Consider the following 22,945-nt stretch of genomic DNA (forward strand, 5'->3'; position numbering starts at 1 on the left):
AGTTGTTTTTGTATTTAAACATTCAACAATACACATTACTTAGGACATTAAAACGGTCAGTCATCCAGTGAGCCACTGTGAAAAGAGAAAATATTCATTATTGAATTAAATTTTAAATGGATACATTAGTCAATGCACGCACAGTACTATTGTTGTGGAGAACATCACTTACCAGCCAGGAAAGTCAGGGAGAACCCATGACATGACTGATTTGTGGGAGTGGAGGTCGTCAAGGTTTCCACAGAGGCCACACAATTTGCCCGAGTACCAGAGAGGGACCTTGACTGTCACCGTGGTAACACCAATCTCCATGTCCAGCTCTGACTCCATCCCAGCATCTCTCCTCAGGTTCACTACGACCTCTGACTTGTCCTGGCTCACACCAGATGACAGGGACACCCCCGATGGCGAGATGTGAGGTAGGGACACAAAGCGTCCGTTCACCTGTGGGGTGAACACTGAGTTAGTTAGGACAGACATTTTCAATATATGTTTCTGGCCATGAAAATCCTTAGTGGAGTTATACCTTCACTGTGCCTTCCTGTATGGTAAATGATGATCCATGCAGGAGGATATGAAACACAGTGACGAGCCTGGAAGTGCTGCCATTACAAGGTCCGTGGTAAGAGATCAGACTGAACCGTTGCACACTTGCTTCGTCACAGACGGACATCAGACTTTGAGATAACCCAGGTTCCAGGCTCAGCTGCTGCCCACTTAGTGTGGTGAGGATGCTGCCCATGAGCTCACAAACTTCAGGTCTGTCATGACAGCCCCAAAGACCATTCCTCAGAGCACACTGCTGCCCTGGACTGCAGCCTGCCGCCTCACATATCACCCCACCCAAAGGGTGGCACCAGCATCTCTGAGTGCAGTCCTCTGTGAACAATTGATCATCCATCTAAGAAGAAGAGGAGGAGAGAAAAGTAATTCTGCAGTTGTTGAAATACTCCATGTGATGCCAGGCCACATGGCCTGCGTGAGCAGCATGTGCGTGGCGGAACCTCTTCATTTCTGCGCCAATGTTAACAGGCTAGAGCAGCCACACGGCCCGCGAGAGCTGCGCTGCTCAGCTGCGTCTCTTCTAGAGATTTGAGGTGTCGTCTATATTTTTCTGCATGCAGTTCACAGTAAAGATAGACAGTGAATATTATCGTTTAACAGTATATTATCATACCAGCAACATTACTACAGTTTCAATGTCTATATCTGTAGATTGTCATAGACTTGAAAAACGTAAAAGTAAAAAAAGATTGCATAGCAGCATTTTTCTGTGAACAGAATCCCTTCATTTGTTAACAAGGCTTTTATACTGAAATATTTGCAGGAGAGCGTTGGGGAAAATGCAGCGACTTGCACGGCTCCATAAATTGAGTATTGGCTTCTGGTTTATTATTATTTACAAATGAGCACACACTAATTATACTTGTTCTGTCTAAAATAAATATAAACAACATTTATAATGAAATGGTCATCATGAAGGGCAAACTATGTAGAAAGCAGTGCAGCAGCAGCGCTGGCGGTGTGGACACCACACACATGAGACGCAGCAGTTCAGCGAGGTAGCCGTCACGCTGCTCATGCAGGCAGTGTGGCCCGGACATGAGCTTTAATTACAGATAACATATTCCTTTGAGAATATGCAAGGCATTTACTGTCTGTATTACGCTCACATATTTACCTTGATATACATATCATGATGAACACACCCACACTGACTGTAAGGTACGCACTCGCCCCCATCAAACACATTTCCGTTGTGGCACTCGCAGCCCTCTGAACAGCCAGTTGTTGGAAAACCAGGTTGGAGAAGAGCAGGGCACGAGTTGGAGCTGGAGTCAACACACTCCCTTGGGCTGCTGCAGTCAGGACACTGGAGAGCTAAAAGGTCAAAATACAAATCATTTAAGGGGAGACGCTACAGGCAAAATCATTGTTTTTCATGCACTGGTCAATTTTGAGATTTTTTGCTATTTTGCTTCCTAAAATGATTTCTTTCAGACTAGTGGAAAGAAAACTGCCAAAATACAGATTTAGGTGTTTATTTTACAACTTTGTCCATTTGTGTCTGTAGATTTCTCTTAAATCCATCAAAAGTTAGCATTAGATAATACCTCATTTGCATATTCAAACATAAAATTCAGAATACTTGTAATACAAAAAATAATTGTCTTAATGCAAGTAATTAATTGGAAGTTTTATGGTGGTATCTATTAGTATTAATATACTATAATGATTTACTTACTTTCCAGGTTCGTTCTTATCTATATTCTGATGTTTTTTTGACAGAGGGGTTCATATATCATTCATAGCCTGATTTATATCACATTTTATTCCTAAAAGCACGGCGGAAATTGATTTTTTATGGCTGTTGACAGTATTTTCTGATTCATGGAGTGATAAAGTGAGATATCTAAAACACGCTCTGTAAAAATCTTTGACTCTAATATGTCAAAATGAAACAGAATTTTGAACCTAGCTTTATCTAATGTTCAGATTTCTGTACTGGAAATGTATGTAAATTAGAGCATATTTGATAGGATAATGCCTCATTTGCATATGTAAACATCCATTTTTAGAAAACTTGTAATACAAAAAATACTTGTCTTTATGCAAGTAATCAAATGGGGAAGTTTCATGGCGATATCTATAAGTTAATTATTTTACCCTATTCATTACAAACTCTTCATTTAAACGACAATCAAAATGATTCACTTACCACAACGAGTGTTCTCTCTCCACGATCCCACTGGTACTCCTTTAGCCTGGCAGGCTGCAGAATATGCTTCCAGTGCCAGACATGCAGCCATGTGCCCTGCCCCACCACAAACCGCCCTGGTGCACATACGTGTGTAAATGTCCCGCTCCACACCACTGTTCCAGCAACGGTGGAATTCAGTACGATTGATGAACAGGATATCACAGACCATGCTGTCATGTTGGGACAGCTTACACTCATGACACTCTCTCCCACAAGTGTCAGTGCAATGCTGTCCAGGAGCTTCTACTGCCCAACTGTGCAGGAGATTTGCAAAGCTTACGGTAAGGTGGCCATTTTGCAGTTGCAGGTCATCATACCTGTCCCCATTGAAGTTCCCACAGAGGCCCGAAACTGTGGCGTCATATACCTGCGGTACAGTTAACCTGAGGTACTGGGTGGAGGACAAGTCAATTCCCACCCCGGATGGAGTGATGATAATCAGTCTATTGCCAACTTGGTGTGCTTTAAGTTCTCCATTGTCAAAAGGCATCATGCGTTCTTCTCCATTTACCTGAAATCAAACAGACCAGTTAAGGCTGCTTTTATGAAACTTTTACACATGAATGAATGAATACAGATTGGAGAACTTACTTGTATTTTCCATATAGTTTCAGGGTCAATGGACACTTCCATTGAATTCAAACGAAATACTAGTCTACTGATTGTGAAAGTGCCATTCCTGTCCTTTTTAAAGCTAAGAAGCAGAGTATAGTCATGAAGGGCTTTAGAGGATAGTGCTGACACCACATATGTGCAAGCTCCGTGGTGAGGCAGAATAATACCATCGAAAGTGATGTAGCCAAAGCCAGCAAACACTTGGCACACCCCATACTGCGAGGCAAGGCCATCCGTTCCTGAACAGCTTTCCATGGGGCTGCAGGTCACTTCTCCTCTTTTGCAGTTACACTTTTGGCAGCTTTTCTCAGAGTAGAAGTGTCCGGCAGGGCGATACTGTCCCTCGTGCATGCAGCCACATTCAGAAACCAGCACACACTGGCCATCGCTCAGGACGTAGCCTGGGTCACACTGGCAGCCCTCCTCACAACCTCCACTACAGTTTGCTGGAGAGGACAGTCCAAGGCACACTACAGGACATCGAGGTCCACACAGCTCATAGTGGCTGTTCGTAGGGCATGGCATACCTTGGGGGAGAGAGAGGGGGGAAATAAGTCAGAATTTTGGTCCTTTTTTCACATATACAGTAAGCCCACCCAAAATGTCCCCCCTGTGCTCTTAACACTCAACCTACTGATTTTCATATTGTAAATGTCTGAGTGCAACACAGCAAAAATGCTCAAAGTGTTACATTTCGGATGGACAAAACCTTGTGGGAACTGAATTAATCTCAATGGCCATTTAAGGAAGTTGAAATATTTGTTGCTCGCCTTCCATTTATAGAGAAAACTGTATTGCTGTAGGGTCAAATCAGATAAATATGTGATTTATTGGATAATCATTCATGTGTCAAACAACTGCACAGTGCTTGTAAATGAGCTACATACATAAACTTGTTCTTTATTCACTTTATGTTATATGCGGTACTGTTACAGGCTTCTTCTGACAACCCCAGTCTTATCGTTAAAAGTGTTATGGATCATGGGCAATAATTGTGGGCATTCCCCTCAAACAAAGTTTGCATGATTGCTGCCTTCCTTGTATAAAATGTTCATAAAAGCCTGAAGGTCAACAAGTTGCACCCTCAAGTACTTGCCAATTTCACAGCTTTGAACCCAGACAGATGTATAAGTATCAACATTAAAATTGCGGGTCTATTTTTTAGGTTTTAATCACCTGTAGACTTGTGTATTCAAATCCGAACATTCAAATTTTGGTCAAAGTATGTACGTTTTAGCATAGTGTCAGTTTGGAGAAGCAGACAGGAGTACCGGCACGGAAGCTAAGCAACGTACTGCTGTGGACGCCACATTAGGTCAGATCCGAAAGTCAGACAATAACACTAACTAACCGATCGATGCAGCGGTAGACCAGCAACTCTCGTGTTGTGCGGGGTAAAAATGCTGTTTCTGTGGATGGAGTCTGGTGGCTTTGAATAGAGCAATATAAGGGCTTCATTTCCCTGTTGGAAAGAACCGTCTGATGGCGAGTTAAAGCTGTCAGACAGCCCTTTCTGACAGAGAACTGAAGCAGTTATATTGCTCTTTTCAAAGCCACCAGATTACATTCACAAAAACTATAATTTTTTTCACAGAACACAGCGTACATACAGCCCCCATTCAAAAAATCCAAAGTAACCCTTTCTGTTATTTCCAAACTTAGCAAAGCTAACTTTGACTCAGCTAGTGCTCACATTTTTGAGTGAAAAAACAAAAGAACACAGATGGACCCACCCTTTAAATGTCCGATTCTGTGAGGCTGGACTCCATCATCAGCTGTGATGTGTTAAAGTAAAATTTTACCAATGAGGAACAGACTGAACTATATACTCACCACAAAAAGTGTCACTCCTCCAATGCCTGACGGGCAGCTGAGCTGCTTGGCAGGCAGCAGCATAAGATGCAATGGAATTGCAGAGTGCTGAGTAGTGTCCGCCATATGAGCAGGAATCTGTCACACAGCTGTGGAAGTAAAGCTTGGGACTTAACACCGAGGCGCAGTCTGCAAATGGCCCTAGCTCATTCGACAACACCCCACAAAAATCACTGCCTTCAAAAAGCTTCTTTGCCTCAACGGGACAACGCTTTGGTCTGGAGGAACAGTTGGACCTGCAGGCCTCGGCTCCCAGAGACCTCCAGCTGTGGGCAAACTCAAGCTTATTTTGGGCAAGCTCTTCATTGGGCATCATTTGGTCGTCATGAGGATGAGTGTTGGCATTCCCACAAAGACCAGAGACAGAAGAGCCATAACTGCTGGGGAGGATAACCATTAGTGTGCCGGTGGTGTAGACGATCAGCTGTAATCCCACATCAGTGTGAATGATGATAGACGAAGGTGTGCGGTAGGCATTTACATGGCCTATCAGGTGAGAGTATGGCAAGGCCTTATACAGTCCATCCACCTCAGAGTGAAAAACAGAAGACATTCAAATTATACAGTGGTTCATTTTGAAGATTGCAGATAAGACCTTGCAGAGTACTCACCAAAACCTTTCCTGGGTCATCTTTTCTCACCTCCACCTCCAGACCATAGATTGAGAGTGTTAAATCAAGGCTATGAAAGAGCCTTTTATGGCAGCTTGCATCAGAGATAGTGATACTGAATGGCGTTAGTCCAGTTAGGTTGGCCTTGGTTTGAACCAAAGAATATGCACAACTGTCTCCGGAGTCAAAATGATGTCCATCAAAGGTCATAAAATGCAGCCCAGTAACAATGGTGCAGTTCTGGGGGTTTTCAGGTTGACACATCCTCTTGTGCTGTAGCTGCTTGCAGACCATTCCCCTGGGGCACTGGGCCGGGCGGCAGCAGATCTCTCCAGTATCCGGTCCACAGGTACAGAGCTGACCACAGCTGTCCGGTGTCCAGAAAGTGGAGTTGAGGTTGTGGTATTTGCCACTGGAGTCTGTGCAGCCACACTGATGTGGTCGCACACAGCCAATTTGACTCCTAATGAAACCGGGGTTACAGAAGCAGCCTTGCACGCAGATCTTGGTACAGAAAGTGGCGTTATATTCACAGGACGGAGGACAGGCTGAGCCGCAGGTCTTGTAGTGGCTGTTTGGTGGACAGCGCGCATCTGAAATGATGTATTGGTGTGTCATTTAAAGATTCTATCACAATAGAACATTTTGACAGCATTATATTGCACTCCTCAACACAACTACTTACCAACCGTCACTTCACTGCGATCGTCATCACTGGCTTCTTCACAAACTATGGAATACGAATACATGGCCCGGTCAAGAGCAACTTTAGAGCCTGCGTTATGCATGTGGTCGACACAACTTTCATAGAAGGAACCCGGATCGACTCGACTATGACAGTGGGCCAACGGACCTTTCTGATCCATGAGCACTGCACACTGTCTGCCGTCACCAGTGACAACATCTGCGGGCAAGGCCACTTCATCCAGTTTCTGCTTACAGCCAGTACAACAGTTATGGTCCCCGTCAAAAAGCCTGTAAGTCTGAGCGAACTCCACACTTGTGTTAATGGGAGGGGAACCAGGTGTAGTTACAGGATACTCATCTTGAGGATCGCCGTTAAAATTGCCACACAGTCCGTACACTTTGCCCTTGTAGTGTGGGTCCAGTGTGACAACAACAGTGGAGGTCCCATCCAACACCATGCGCATACCAAAGTCAGTTGTCAGTAGAACTTTGCCTTCCTTGTAAGAAACCTGGATCTTTCCCCGCAGCAGATTAACAGGAATATAAGTCACTTGACCATTAACCTGAAAATAAAGAGACTAATTAGTGATACAATCTGAGCAGCTTCGTCATTCAATAACTGACATTTACTTACATATATGCTGTCGTTTTCACCACTGAGCTGGATGCGGAACCCATATGAGTGTACAGTGACCACCTGTGTGGAGGATGCAGTACTGTTGTCACTGCAGTCGTTCTTTTTGGAGACACTAAAGGGCGTCAGACCACATGCTGCTCCTTGGCTGGCTGCGAGCAGATAAGTACAGGTTCCCTCAAAGTCATAGTTGAGCCCGTCGAAGGTGTGGTAGTGCTGGCCTCCCCAGGCCCAGCACAGACCCCGACGGCTCTCACAGACGGGCACGCCATCGCTCAGGAAACATTTCTCCGTTGCATCACATTTTCCCTCGCATGGATCTGGGTTTTGCTCTGCTAAAAAGAAAAATACAGTAATTCTGTCATTAAATAGTCATTTAACATGAAAAGTAATAAAATCAGTGTCTAAAAATATGATTCTTCAATTTAAATGCTCACCATCCTTGTGGCAACCCATTATTCCATCTGAAACTGTACAACTGTGCAATGCAGGACATGAATATTGCTTGCAGACAAGAGGAGGCCCACAGATGCAGTTAAGAGTACAGTTTTGTAGCAGTTTGCTCTCAGTGGCCTAGCAATAGAAATAATAAAAGAAAAAAAAAATCATTATTGGAATGTGCTTACTAAAGAATTAAATATTAATTTGAAGATTTTTAATTAAAATATTGCAAACAGAAATTTTCCAATCCCACTAAGTGTGTAGGACTAGCTAAATTAACACTTTTCTAATTAGGCTGCACACAAAAACAGTGTTTAATTCTGACCTTGAACCGCATCCTGCCCTGTACGCAGCCACACTGCTCTGCTGGTATACAGTCATGGCCATCATAGAGGTATCCAGTATTACACTGGCAACCTTCCTCACAGTCTCTGTGGCACTGCACTGCCTGGCTGATCTCAGGACACAGTGAGGAGCAAGCATTGGCACATTGGCTGTAGTTGCTGAACTGAGGACACGGATAAGCTGTAAAATAAAAACACATGATAGTCACATCTTAATCACCTTATTGCATTGAATCATTTGAATGGTGTTTAATTTAAATGTCACTATAATTAATTTAGTCACTATACAATGTATCAATACTTACCACAGCCTGTGGTGTTTGTCCAGAGGCCGACCGTCCCTCCTGCCTCCTTACATGCTGCGTCATAGGCCCACAGCGCGTCACACAGGGCCCAGCGTTGGCCCTCTGCAACACAAAGGGTTTCCATGCAGAGTGAATAGTATTTCTTTGGGCACACTAAATGATGGCAAGAAGAGAACGGTCCCCTGGGATGGGTGAGAAAGCCACAGTACTGGTCAGAGGTATATTCGGGCATAGGGGAGTGGCAACGTTGACAGGTACTGTCACATGTGTCGCTGCAGGATGTGTCGTTTTCAGACAACTTCCATGATGACCCAACGATGTCGGGATCAGAGCTCATGGTGCCATTGGGAAGCAGCAGGTCATCTGAGGGATCATCATTATAGTTGCCACAGAGGCCACAGGTGGTCTGGCGGTAAATGTCGGGGATCTTGACCAGAATGTGGTTTTGCAGGTCCGATATAAGCTCAATCGACTGTGGGGTCTTGATGGTTATCCGTCCGTTTTTCTGATGTACGGTGACGTTGCTCCGGGAGAACGGCAGGTTCTCATAAAATCCGTTTACCTGGGTGAAATAATTCACGTTTAAAAACATAATATACAGTACAGTTTGTGTATGCTGTGAAAAATCCCTTTACAGTGGATGCTGGGAGATGAACAATAAATCATGTTGAAGGCTGTGAAATCATTACATGAATTACCTCAATTTTTCCAGGAAAAGCCGTTGACGTCTTAAAATACATTTTATTGACTTGCAAGTATATCTGCCTGCCCTCGCTACGGTTGCCCTGTGCAGCTATCAAAACGGGCTCCACATCCACTTTATTGAGGCACATCTGCACCAGGGTGTAGTTACATGAACCATGAAATTCAAATGCCTGTCCGTCAAACGTGGTGTACTGGGAGCCATCAACAGAGCAGTGTGCCACTTTGGGTTTGGGGTGGCAACCTTGAACACCCCTAATAAGCTTACAGTCCTCATCCTCTCCGCAGGAGACATTACTACAAGTCATGTGTCCCCCGGCGTGACATAAACAGCTTTGCTTGCATGTAGACACCTCCTGCCCTGCCCTGAGGTATTCTCCATGGTGAGAGCAGCCACAGTTTTCTGGATGGACACACAGGCTGCCAGTGTGTACTAAACCGGCTTCACAAAGGCAGTTCTCCTCAGTCTTTAGAGGCATCTCTACGGTTTTATTCTGCCAGCCGAGACAGAGGTGAACAGAGGCAGAACTCATGTTGTAGCTGGTATTGGAGGGACAGGACAGATCTGCAGAGACACAGAGAGACAGCAGTCACTTAAGACAGGAAAATGTTGTAAAGGTTAAGGTTGACCAGTGATGCATTAGTACCATCTAGTGGTCCAATAGCACCTTGAAGGTTGTGGCCTCCATACCAATATGAGCCACAGCACACTTTATACTAACATTTTCAATATACAAACTTTACATTAAGCACTTACAACCATATCTGATTTATATGCAAATAATCTCCATTCTCTTTTCCTCATGTTGCGTGATCAACATCAACGATCTAAACATGATGAAGTGTTGTGTGCTTGCACAGGCATCTGCAAACTCTCCATATTTAATTCTGTGTGCAATGATGCTGAACTCCAAACAGCACAGTTTACAAATGTAGAGGATATTAATTTAATTCAGTGGCACAACAGAGCTGGGAGCACATTAACACTCACAGCAGAATCCAGGACTCCTCCAGGCATAAACTGTAGCCTTGTGGGAAAGGCAGACAGCGGCGTACTCTGCCAGGGAGTGACACAGTGCAGGCTGGAGACCTCCGTGAAGACACAGGTCACTGACGCAGCGCTTGTAAAAGCTGGAGGGGTCCACTTTGCCATGACAGTGTCTGAATGGTCCATTAACTTCCAGAATCTTCCCGCAGGCCTCCGGGTCAGAGAAGCGGGCCAGACGCTCAGATGAACAGTTTGGACAACTTCCTCCAAGGCAGCCTTCCACACACCAAGGATTCTGCCCACTTCTCCAATGTTTTCCAAAAAGCTCGGGAAAGAGATGCTCCTTCGGGCTATTTGCTGTGAGGTCATCAGCAGGGTCAGAGTTGAAGTTACCACACAGGCCACAAGTAGCATTTGCATATTTACTGGAGAGACTAATGCCAATTATGCCCTCTGTGCTGAGACTCAGCTCAAAGCCCATATCTGTGTAGATGTAAGTGTGCAGCACCAAAGAGAAAGCCATTGCAGTGGGGCTGTGATAGGGCATGTTCCTCTTGACACCATCGACCTGTAGGGGGGGCCAGAATAGCATTTGAAAGTCAGAACAGGGCAACACATTTTCACTTCACGTTGTGCAGTCTGGTTTAACCCTCCGAGACCCACAATAGACCGGTTTGTCTTTTTTAGGGGGGTACAGGGGTTCTTTAGGGGGAGATAGATCGTCAACAGCATGTGTTACATAGTGGTGTAAATCATCGGAAAGCCGGGAACCTGAAGATTAATTTGAGATTCAGCACAGTGTCAAGTTCTTCTAGTCATGAATTAATTAAAATAAATTGTGAGAGTGTATAAGGGATTAGAATATTATGATAGGAGTATATGATGGCCATTCCCATGCTCACTTATGTCTTAAGTTATTGCAGCAATTTTTGAGTTGATATCATTTGTTACACAGATTTGGTGCTATATGTAACCATTTTTTACCACTCGAGAATTGATAAAAATGATCAATAATTCTTCCAAAATACCACATTAAGACACCAAGACCTTGAGGAACACCATAGAAAAAGCCATGCTGCGATTTGGTATCAAAAACCTTTGACATTTGCATTTTTCGGTGATTGGATGGTGAGCATTTCTGTTCTAGAAACTGCTCAGAAACCCCCTTATTGTCAATATATAGCTAGGAAAGACATCCTTCATCTGAATTATCTAGGTCTCTAGTTTGTGGTTATTTTCATGAGGCTGTGATTATCCTAGGTTTAAAAAAAACAAAAACTAAACCTGGTACAGCCTCCGAAAGACCGTAAAGTCGGTCGGGATCGCGGGTCTCAGGGGGTCAATTATTAGATGATTTTTCATGACATACTGGTGTCAAATTGTACTTTGTGTGACACGACATTTAAAAGAAAAAAAAAAGCTAATACACAGCAACAACAGGACACTAGCACTCACCTCTATGCTCTCAGTATTTTTGCTGTTTAGCTCCACAAGCACACCGCTCACATTGACCAGGACATGAAGTGCTGACTCCAGGTGTCCATCTGTCTGTACGTGAACCTCAATAGCATCGAGGCCTCGTTTCTGCCCACACATGCCCAGTAACTGGTACTGACAGGTGCCGCGCAAATCATAGTCATGCTGGTCAAAGGTGACAATGTGATGACCAGCGTACATGCACATCTGCTGGGGGTGTTGCACACAGCTTCTGACTCCATTTTGAAGACCGCAGTATTTGTCAGGGCCGCAAGAATCCAAATGGCACTGCGTCTGGTGGGTGTGGGGGTCACAAACGCACCGTTCAGTGCATCCCTCGTTGGCCCAGAAGGTCTGGTTGCTGTGGTAACTGTAGCCGTTGTGAGTGCAGCCACACTGGGACAAGGGCACGCAGGTGTCACCGTCCAGGACGAACCCTGGGTCACACTGGCAGGTCCCGCCACAAGCCAGGGGGCAGGGTCTTGAACCGGATGGGTCCTCACAGGTAGCAGGGCAGGCTGAGCCACAGGACTCATAATGGCTATTCAGTTGGCAGGAAATGTCTGATAGGAGAGGAGGAGGAAAAACTGCACACACACAACAAGAAACCTGTAACCAGTTATGTGTTGGTTTGTAAGACACATTTTAAATTGCAAAATGAACACAAATTTGCTTACGGCAAAAGGTGCTATTCCTCCACTCTCCGATCTGGATCTGGGCATTTTGACAGGCGGCAGCATAGGCCTCCAAGATCAGGCAGAAGGCCTTCTGAATGTCATTACTAGAGCACAGGTCAAACATGCTCACAGCTGCAGAGATTTCAGTGTAGTTAACAACTTCCCGGCACAGGTAGAATGGATTTTGTGGTGCCCAAATGTACTCGTGCATGGAGATCCATTGACCGGCTACGTCTTTCTCTAGTAGCTGCTGGGCAGTGCAGCGTGGGCATGCGTCTCCACAATCTGCTGTGCACCGAGCTTCCTGATCAGGAACTCTCCAGCTCCAGCCAAAGGTGGTAGCGTCAACAGCCTCACCCTGTGGGGTCCTGAGGTCATCGTCTTTGATGCCATTATTATTGCCACACATCCCGTGGACTTCTCTTGTATTAGAGAGGAAGATGGTGGCAATATGAGAGCAGTCATACTTAATTTGGATGCCCAGATTAGTATCCACAAAAACAAAAATGCCACTCTGATAAATCTTCACGAGTCCAAACTGTAGAGTCACAGGTAGTAGCCTTTTCTCGCCATTTATCTGTGGAGAGAGCACAAACACATTTGTATGTACAGAATGCATTTTTCATGCAATTTTGTGGTAAAACCGTAACCCTCATAGTATATCAGTGTGAAAAATCATGAACTAAATAATAATCACAAACAGTTAGGCTAGAATGGTGATGTGACTGTTTGCATTTCCCAATTCAAACTTACCCAAGCATAGCCTTTTTCCCCTCTGTAGATGGTAATATTGTCTTTAGCCACTTTGACATGAATAGCTTTAAGTGAGGAAGCCTCGTTGGGGGTCCTGTCTTTCTGTACCCCGACCCAAAAGGTCATATTCTCACTGGTCTCGTTCAATATATGGATCAGAGTGTAGGTGCAGTTTCCTAGGAATTCAAACACCTTTCCATCAAAAGTGTAGAAGTGGGCGCCTCCCAGTACCCAACACTGGGTTTGCAGAGGCTGGCTCTGGACTCCACAAGTCTCTCCTTTTTCACAGACATTATGATCATTATCTGAAAATATTAAATCAGATTAATGGCAGTTTAGGTAGAAGGAATTGGCAACAAATGTAAATGCATATTAAATTAATTATTTGTGACATCGCATTTAAATTTCATGTCATAGGCTTCTGTGGAGGACAAGTAAAATAATAACAGGTGCATTGTGATTGATGAACATTCAGTGGTGGAAGAAGTACTTAGATATTTTACTTAGGTAAAAGTACTACTACCACAGTGTAGAAATACAGTAAAAATCCTACATTCAAAATCTTACTTAAGTAAAAGTACAAAAGTATTATCAAAATATACTTAAAGTACTTGTTGTTATATATCATAGTATTGGAATATTATTACTGATGCTTTAACACATATGCAGCATTTCAATGTGACAGCTGGTGGAGGTGGAGCACATGTGAACTACTTTATGTTATGTTGGATAGTTTAATCTGTAGTACAGGATCATGTTTTATAAATTACGTTTTGTTTGTAAAATCTTAACTTCTAAAGTGACTAGCAAAGAAAGCTGTCAGGTAAATGTAGTGGAGTAAAAAGTAAAATATTACCTCTGAATTGTAGTGGAGTAGAAGTAAAAAGTACCATAAAATAGAAATGCTCAAGTAAAGTAAAATTACATCAGAAGTTGAATAAATGTACTTAGTTACTTTCCACCACTACAAGCATTGCAATCCTGCTCAAGCCCCCAGGCAGAGAGGAGTACATAATGGACTATTCAAAGGGGCGACTGTTTAACCTTATTTTAGGTGAAAATACAGGACACTGAGATAAAAAAAAACACCTGTGTGCTATGTATGAGGCTTCCCCAGCAGAAAAACAAAGTGACATATAAAATTTGATAATGCAAGGTCTAGACCAAAGAGTGTTAGATGGTGCAGCTGAGTGACAGTCAGCCTGTGAGGAAATGTCAGCCAACCCAGCAGAACCAGCTGAGCCTACCTTTCCTTGCACAGCCCCAGGTATCGTTAAGGGTGCAGCTCTCTCCCTTGGGGCAAGAGGCTGGCTCGCAGCACATGGTGGCAGCGGCGGAGCAGTTACACTGCTCGGAGCATCCCCCAGTCCACGATATCTCCCCGATCTACAGAGAACAGTGAGTCACTGTTGGTGTGTGTTACACAACTGTTTTCTAAAACACAAAGCAAACAAAAACAAGCCAGGAAAACACAAAGGCCTGGGACTTTTGGGATTAGTCATGCCGCACACAGGTGAGGTATATGTACTTTCAGTCAATACGTTAATGAGTCATATTATTAACAGTGCAGGGAATAGCTAGGGCATGTCACTTGTTTAGCTCAACTGTGGAAACAGTATAACTGTAACACCTGAGTGAACCAATAGGTTTATCAGAGGTCAAACAAAGATGCAATTTTCAGGTCAAATCCCAGTCTAAATAAATAGTGTCACTGCATTAAGAAAAATCATAAATGAAATGCTGGGATAAAAGGAAAATATAAATGCTAAATAATGTGTCGCTACTCACCTCATAGTAGTGCCCAAGGTAAAGGCAACCACATTTTTCAGCTTTGACGCAGCCATTTCCACTCTGCATGTATCCAGGCTCACATTGACATCCCTCATAACAGCCCCACGGGCAAGGGATATCGGATAAAATACCACAGGACTCGGGGCACGCACTGACACATATATTATAGTGAGAGTTTTCAGGGCATGAGAGCGCTGTGGGAGGGGGGAGAAAAAAAAGGGTTCATAGTCCAGCTTGCCTTACATCATTCTGGCAACTTCACTGTACAGAGCTTGCCAGAGCTCTAAAAAGTACAAGAGAAGCATGTGTGCAGACATGTATGATTTACATTCACTGGCACACCATGACAGACTGATAAAACAACACATGTACACGCAAGAGAGTCGAGATTAATATAATACTCACAGCACTTCTTCCCCCTCCATGGTTTGACTGTAGCTCTTGCCTCCTGGCATGCAAAAGTGTACTCGCTCAAACTACTGCAAAGAAATTTCTCATTCCCATTAGACACACACAAGTCATTCACACAGTTCTGAAAGAAGGGCTCAGGGTCCACAGTGGAGTGACATCCACTAAATGATCCTGCAGGAGCAAGCAGCATGCCACAGAAGTTAGCAGAAGCAAATTCAGCTGCCGCGGTGGAGTTGCATGCTGAGCAGAGATCACATTCTTCAGAGCAGTTCGTTCCAGGTGATGAAAGTGACCAGGAGGATGCAAAGGTGGAAACATCGCTTGCGAGGCTGCCATTCGGGCTCCGTTTGTCATCTGCAGCAACAGCGCTGATGTTTCCACACAAGCCACACATTTTTCTATGGGAGGCAGGAGTCACTATTTGTATCAGATCAGGCCCTCCATAACTGACAACTCCTGTTCCTACAACAACACGAGTCAGCGAGCCAGAGTGCAGTACTGCTATGTGATCCAGCTGGACAGGAAGACCCCTCAAAACACCATCAATCTGGAACATTTAAATGTTAGAGTTACAATCAAGGCACACTAAAACAGTTTGTGTTTGTAAATGTGCAACTACTTACCTTTACTTTTCCCAAATGCTCCATCCCCAAAGACATGTTCACTCCATGGACCCTGATGTGCAGCTGTCCTTGCTGGATAATAACAGTGGGGTCAGACTCTTCCCCATCACAAACCTGGGACAGAACATAACGGCAGCTTCCCATATTAAAGTCAAAGCTACGTCCATCGTAGCCCCTGAAGTGTCTGCCACCCATGACTGCACATTTAACAGGTTGTGGTGCATGACATGCCCTCTGGCCATCTTGGATGGCACATTTTGTTCCGTTTGGACATGTGTGGTTGGTACATTGCACTCTGCTGTGGCCCACGCAGACACAGTGCAGCCGACATTGCTCATCAGGGTAGAAGTTCTCATTGATTTCATAGTAAACATCATTGTAAACGCAGCCACAATCAGAGTTTGGTACACATCCTCCACCACTGTGGAAAAACCCAGGTTTGCAGAAACAGCCTTCTTTGCATTTCACTGCTCGAGGACTTGGGTTTTTTACACAGTCAGACATGTGACTGGAGCACAGGCGGTATTCACTATTAGATGGGCAGAAGAGCTCTACGAAAGAGAGAAAAAATGTCATTCAAAATATTCCTATTCTGTACGTACAGTATATGTATGTGAAGGGCTTATTCTAACGAAAACACAATTCTTAGTTTCTGGTGATTATATACTAAAGAAAACAGTTATGAATACTATATTCCATTTCTGCTAATAGATCCCCCAAAATGTTACACACTGTTCCTTTATAAATTATAACATGAGATTTCAACATGGTTACTTACTACAAAAGTTGGGAGCCCTCCATTCATCCACTATAGCTCCCATTTCTTGACACACCGCAACGTAGCTGGACAGAATCTGACACAGGGTCGTCTGGTTACTATAACAGAGGTCATGGACGCAGTTATCGTAGAAATCTTCTGGATCAACCGTTGCGTGGCAGCTCTGGAACGCTCCCTCTGTATCCAGCAACCTTACACAGAAATCTTTTCCCTCATAAAGATCCATATCTTGTGAATTGCACCCCGGGGTGTTCACAGGCACGTCCAGGCATTCATTGCTGGTTTGCCAGTATCTAACGGCTTGAGAAATATCAGATTCGTCGTCGTCAGGCATCAGATCATCTTCTGGATTAGCATTAAAGTTCCCGCACAGGCCACAGAGATTACCAGAGTAGACCCTCGGCATTTGAACAATCAGGACGTCAGAGCTGTACGTTACAACAACGCCAAAGTCCGTCTCTATACACTTTGAGCGTCCAGTCATGTAGATCTTAACTTTGCCTCGGCTCAATACAGATGGAAGATGCAGCAGCAGACCATTTACCTGAAACAAGTGGAGTAATGTTAACACTGCAAGTGGAGAAAAACATTGCTCTATCTAGATACATTGTGGAAAATAAATTAACCTACCATAACTCTGTTACTCCGATCATTCGTCATCTCAATGGAATAACCAGAGACCACCATTTTAACACGCCGAAAGGAAACATTTGTAGTAGCCTCCGTCTGGCTCTGGACCTCTACAGTAAAGTCGTCCAGGTCCCCCCAGGTGGGACAGTGAGAAGTGAGTAGGTAAGTACAGTTGCCATGCACATCAAATTTACGCCCGTCAAAGGTGGTGTAATGAGGATCTCCTTTGGCTATGCACACCCCAGGCCCGTCCACGTGGCAGCCCAGGACGCCATTCAGAACCTTGCACACTTTCCCATCTTGGCAATGAGACGGAGCACACATGACCCTCTTGGAGCTCAGCTGGCAGACACATTTCTCCTGGCAGTGCTCGCCGATCCAGAAGCTCTCCTTAGGGTGATAGTAGGAACCCTGGTGAAGACAACCACACTTGCTAGGTGGTACGCACTTCCCACCACTCAGCAAATACCCCCTGTTGCATTGGCATGATTCCAGGCATTGAGGCACGGAGCATTTACGAGGGGCATCTCGGTTGGCGCAGGTAGCAGGGCAGGGAGTACCACAGCTCTCATAGTGGCTGTTCATAGGACATGCCATAGCTGTGAAAGGAACAACATACTCTTAGCATTGTATTCAGCAAAACATGTTATCACTTAAAACAGTGGTTCCCAACCTTTTTCCTTAAGGGACCCCTTTTCTATCATTGAGTAAACTGACAACCCCAGGCTAGGTGACTTATTTTTTGGTTATTTCATATTATATTCAATGCGTATCAATAACAGTACAGAACAACTGATAAATTGCACAATTAACCCAAATAGTGAACTCAATAACTGCAATACAGATTTGTGTAACACAAGTGATTTGGATGAATTTTGAGCAATTATTTATTGTGAATATTGCATCAGAGATGAGTTTTCCTGTTATTATTAGTAACGTTTAATACAATTTGTCTGTATTGTGTATTTTTTATATTCTTAAAATCACACATACTCTTCACTTCTTTTTTGACAATTCGGTGTTTTCTTCTCCCTGATGCTTGGCCATTGTTCCATCAGCTCTTTGGTTGTTTTAACTGCGTACTTTTCTAATAAAGGACAAGTCCGTTCAGCAGAGAGGGAAGGCTCTGTGAATATAGCTTGTGTTCAGGTCTTTACCATGCCCTTATCTGTTTTTTTATCTTAAATAAAAATACACTTTAAAAATAATTTCATTTAGTTTTCTTCACAGAAATAAATGAAATGCTGATATATAGGCTAACTATATATTTAAAAAAAGTTGTCTTACACCCCATGAAAATCAAAAAGGGCCTCATGATCCCCCCGTGAAGCTTTGGCGACCCCTAGTGGGGGTGGGGACCCCCAGGTTGGGAACCAGTGACTTAAGAATAAAAAAAAAAATCTTTAAACTCACTACAATTGGAGATGGTTCTCCAATGTTGGACTCTGGCCGAGAGCCTCTGGCAGATGTTGGCGTAGGCCGTCAAGATCTTGCACATAGAAGAGGCAGCTTCATTGACACACAGGTTGTTTACACAGCTACGAACAAATTGCTCAGGATCAATATGTGAGTGGCAATCTGCAAAGGGTCCCCCGCTCCTCTGCAGAATAGTGCACCCAATCCGGAGGGAGTCACCTTTAATGCTAGGAAATGATTTGGTTTGGCACACTGTACATGAGACACCACCACAATCTTCTTTACAGGAGCCTGCGTCACTGTTCACCACCCATGGGAGGGTCAAATTCACAGTCTGGGTCTCATCGGTGCCATTAGAGGAGCGGTGATTAGCATTTCCACACAAACCGCACAGGCCTCCATACAGCTCTGGGCCAACTTCAACCTGGAGATGGTGCTTCCAGTCATACTGCAGAGTCAGGCCGAAGTCAGTGTGTAAGACAACGCTGGAACCACTTGGATAAAAGCTCAGGGACCCATCTCCAAGGGTGAGGGGCAGGTTCCTCTTCTGTTCGTTAATCTAGGAGTTTAAATGCAAGAACAGACAAAGTAAATGAACAGCTACAAAAAAGTGCATGTTTAATTAAGTAAGTTCAGTACACTCACCCTAACATGATTTTTGTCTTCTTTAACTATGGAGATATTAAAGCCCTGGATGCTTATCTGCACCGTGTGGATGGTGGAGATGGTGGCACTGTTCAAATATGCTCGGGCTATATTAATCTGTAGTGGAACTGAAGCATTCAAGCCTGGGCAGGACGTCTGAACTAAAGTGTAGTTGCAGTTTCCCTGTAGGATCAAATCTCTTCCATCAAACGTGCGGTAGTAAGAGTCACCCCATGCAGAGCATATCTTAGTTTCCGAAGAACAGACTGATTTCCCCTCTTTAATAGAGCATTTCCGTTTCTGACCACAGTGCTTATTTTCACATGAAGCTGCAGCTGAAAATAAAAAGAGAAGTTAAGTGTGCTTATTCATCAACACATGCTCAACATGTAATGCAAAGTCACTCAAAAAGCCTCAATACGTACTTGTCTCACACACTGCTGGATGTCTGTTCATGGTACTCAGATAGTGTCCCACATCTGTGTCTGTGTGAAGAGAACTGGGTTCTGCATTATCAGGCAGCTGAGTAATGTTGGGCTTTGGGGAGAATTTAACACCAGACTTTAAATCTCCTGTGTGGGTATTGTTATCATGCTGCATATCACCTGAATCAAACATAGGTACAGTCTGGCAGATATCATCAACAGATGGCAGTACTGTTAGAATTGAAGGCCTCTGTGCATTCCCACGTTTGAAGAAAACAAGTTGAAGAGGACTGTCACTAGTAATGTGGATTTTATCTGAGGTCACAATAGGGATGGTCTTCATAACGCCGCCAATGAGAGACACTGTCTTTCGCCCGGTGCTGGCAGTGACGTCCAGGTCAGAGTTGATAGAAGCTATAGCCAACAGGAAACTGGAGCTCATTCCTGTCTTTACCAAGGGAGGGATAATGTAATCAAAGCTCCAGCGTGTGACTGGTTTCAGCTCTGCAAATCCATACAAGCAATCCCCAGGTGTGTGTTTGGAGCGGGTAAAACCAACCACTACACCTACGGCTTCTTTGGAGATCAACTCTGAGCCAGAGAGGCTGGAGTTGCTCTGTAGATAAACGCTCTGCAGCGCCCCTACATACAACCTAAGGACACCACCCCTGGTGTACACTTTGCCTTCACAGAGCACTTCCCCTGAGAGGAAGACGTCCACTGCTGTCCCCCGGTCTGAGCTGGTGATCACCATCTGGCTGACAGCAGTCTGGTTAGGGAAGTTAGGAGTGACGGGATAGTAGTGGGTCCCCCAGGAGGACACGTCATGAAGGAGGCTGTGATCACAACCAGTCTGGGTACAGAATGAGGCAAGGGCTGTAACGGGCCATACAGAATTCACACTGAGGAGGTAGGAGGAGCGATCGCTGGTCATTCCCACAGACAACGGCAGGTGAATCGTCTTTGACTGGTTACCAGAGAGGAAGATGTGTTGCACAAAGCTACTTTCCAGCACCTGCACAGTGACTGAGGTCCAAACACCGGTGGCTGTGATAGTTACTTGATGGCTAACATTTGCTGTTGGGTCATTATGAGGGGGAAACATAATGAGAAACTTCCTACCAGGACTGGCCACGGACAGGCCTGCAAAGGAAAATATAAAAATGAGTTATGCTTCCTTATTCAATATAAAACATTTGAATATGCAGGAAATGTGCATAAAAAAATAACATGATTTAAAAACAAAGATTAACTACTCTCGAAAGCAGTTGATGATTGACAGTAAACAACTCAGTGTATTGACTGAGAGCAGTGAGCAAGCTTCCCCATGTGCACAGCAAGTTAACTTTTGCAAGAGATAAGACCAGTGGTGTCAGATTTCAACAAGTTCAGCAGCCAATGGAGAACCTAGTTCCTGACTGGTTACACCTGTATTAACGTGCACACTCACTCTGGCAGTTTCTATGATAACAAGGATCTTGGCGTGGGAGCAACAACATACCAGCAGTGTACAGACAACTCTGAACAACAGCTGAATTTTAATGTAAGTTCACATTTCCGTTATTCTTAAAATGAATATAAGATTACTAGCATAACTATTACTTCATACACACTGATTATCTTTTTAGCACAAGCTTCTAATCTAATGTATGGATTGTCATTGTAAATAAATAGCAGTGGGAGTTAAAATGATAAATGTAACTTATAGCAAAAGCTTTGTGACAAAAAAAAGCAAACTGTTGGTTTTATGTGATCTATTTTTACATACAATGTCTTCTAATGCAAAGAAAAAAATGAAAATATCTCAAGACACTAATTACTAACCATAATTCCCTTTTAGCAGTGGAGATAAAGTGTGCACTCTTTTGTTGTCCCAGAGGCTGAGACTATAGCCATACCCCACTCATCACTCAAAACTAGACAAATAGAAAGTAGACAGCAGAAATGTTGAGACTTGGAGTGCTGCAGGTGAAAGAGGAAAAACATAGCTAATGCAAAGTGTGCTGCAAATATTGAAAGAAGGTAAAAAAAAATAAAAATGGGACACCGCTGAGTGAAAGAAGCAACATGCAGGACAAACTAGTCAGTTATATTAGCCTAGTCTTTGTGCAAATGACCGTTGAATCTAGTTTAATCACACCTACAGTGCAAACAATAGCTCTGGCGTGTAAACCATGCCACTTACCAAGTCCCAGGAGGCACACCTGGAGCAACAGCACAAACCACATTACTGCACTGAATCAAGGAAAAACAACTATATCGAGTTGGTCTTCCCTACAGCTGATATATCTGCATGCCAGGGAAAGCACCAAACATCGAAAAAGGATGAGCTAGCAACACATTGCCAGCCAGCAACGAAGGGAAAAGATGCCAAAGATGGCCTATTAGCACACCTGCAGCTTGGCACGCCTGGCAATCATAACGTGTTGACGTCATCAATTAGGCTGCAACTGCCAGGTGATCCTCATTATCATTAACTAGCAGAGCGTGCAGCAGCGTGTCTGATGGTGCCTTCAATGGGGTCGTTTTTTACGACTTCACCAGAAGAGTCCATGAACGCCCCATGCCTCATGTGGTATTCACTCATTCATTACAATAACAAAGTTATCATCCTCAAAACTGAGCAGATATCACAACAAACATAAAACATTTACACAGACAATAAAATAAAAAAATGTAAATTAAATTTAAAAAAAGCATGACATAAATAAAACCAAAAAAAGGGATAATGCGATCATTAGTTATCGGGTCAGATAATATTCAAGTAATATACAGAGATCTTTGTCATATTTTGATTTCATTCATTTCAGGGACTTAGAGTTGAGTTTCATTATAATAGCACATGGAGAATTGTGAAATAAAGAATTTGGCTAAAATCGTTAAAACTATAGATCCATTTTTTTGTCTTCAAATAAAACACAGTATTCACAACCCCTAAGTGGAAAGTTTTTTTTTTTTAAATGCAATCTTTATTGAACTCTCATTACAGAGATATAGACAGTTGAAAAAAAGACAAAAAGAGGATAAAATAATAATAATTTAAAAGTCTTAATGGCTTTTTTGTTTTTAATATAGGGTATGATGGTGCTATACTGTTTTAATTCATTGATAAATGTAGGAAAGTTGGCTTTGTTCCTGACCATTTTGTCATATGAATATGAAATTTTCCAAAAATAATGAATATTTCTATGATATACAGCATGTAATTTCAAATTGTGTATTGACTAAAATAAATCATTACATCAAACATATTTATTCTTTCTTTTGTAGAAAGTTGGCTACATCCATCCAGAACATTCTTGTATGTATACAGTGAAAGAATAGATGGGGAATACTCTCTTTTTCAAGTCCACAGAACTC

General features: G+C 43.5%; 2 protein-coding genes across 4 annotated transcripts in view; one reads left to right on the forward strand and one right to left on the reverse strand.

Annotated features, from left to right (window-relative positions):
* Positions 1 to 22,009, reverse strand: LOC119496592 (IgGFc-binding protein-like). 3 transcript variants are annotated; one of them, XM_037783997.1, is made up of 28 exons: positions 21,771 to 22,009; positions 19,586 to 20,728; positions 19,161 to 19,495; positions 18,513 to 19,074; positions 17,100 to 17,698; positions 16,470 to 17,013; positions 15,692 to 16,242; positions 15,063 to 15,615; positions 14,655 to 14,851; positions 14,114 to 14,252; positions 12,867 to 13,171; positions 12,114 to 12,690; positions 11,416 to 11,999; positions 9,964 to 10,528; positions 8,969 to 9,537; positions 8,271 to 8,832; positions 7,947 to 8,146; positions 7,618 to 7,753; positions 7,181 to 7,515; positions 6,545 to 7,109; positions 5,860 to 6,452; positions 5,210 to 5,777; positions 3,353 to 3,903; positions 2,720 to 3,272; positions 1,682 to 1,881; positions 527 to 901; positions 173 to 444; positions 1 to 75 (listed from the first exon to the last, which is right to left on the reverse strand). In XM_037783997.1, exons 1-28 carry the CDS (start codon positions 21,811 to 21,813, stop codon positions 57 to 59), a joined length of 12,195 nt encoding a protein of 4,064 aa, XP_037639925.1. In that variant the 5' UTR covers positions 21,814 to 22,009; the 3' UTR covers positions 1 to 56. The 3 variants fall into 3 exon arrangements, with proteins under 3 accessions (XP_037639925.1, XP_037639924.1, XP_037639923.1); XM_037783996.1 differs by having other exon boundaries at positions 7,181 to 7,512; positions 11,416 to 12,023; XM_037783995.1 differs by having other exon boundaries at positions 11,416 to 12,023.
* Positions 20,982 to 22,945, forward strand: part of si:dkey-262k9.2 — a 14,683-nt gene continuing 12,719 nt past the window's right edge. The window contains exon 1 of the mRNA XM_037784003.1: positions 20,982 to 21,128. The gene's annotated coding sequence lies outside the window, so the exon portion shown is untranslated. The remainder of the gene's footprint in view (positions 21,129 to 22,945) is intronic.

Source organism: Sebastes umbrosus, chromosome 11 (assembly GCF_015220745.1).
Source record: "Sebastes umbrosus isolate fSebUmb1 chromosome 11, fSebUmb1.pri, whole genome shotgun sequence".
Taxonomy (NCBI): domain Eukaryota; kingdom Metazoa; phylum Chordata; class Actinopteri; order Perciformes; family Sebastidae; genus Sebastes; species Sebastes umbrosus.

What these genes read in the sequence shown, in the direction of transcription:
- LOC119496592 (XM_037783995.1), bottom strand. Translation starts at nt 21,813, where the DNA reads ATGTGGTTTGTGCTGTTGCTCCAGGTGTGCCTCCTGGGACTTG. An exon ending in ATCGGAGTAACAGAGTTATG is followed by an intron (nt 17,014 to 17,099) that starts GTAGGTTAATTT and finishes CACTTGTTTCAG; the next exon opens with GTAAATGGTCTGCTGCTGCA. An exon ending in CTGGGGCTGTGCAAGGAAAG is followed by an intron (nt 13,172 to 14,113) that starts GTAGGCTCAGCT and finishes TAATATTTTCAG; the next exon opens with ATAATGATCATAATGTCTGT.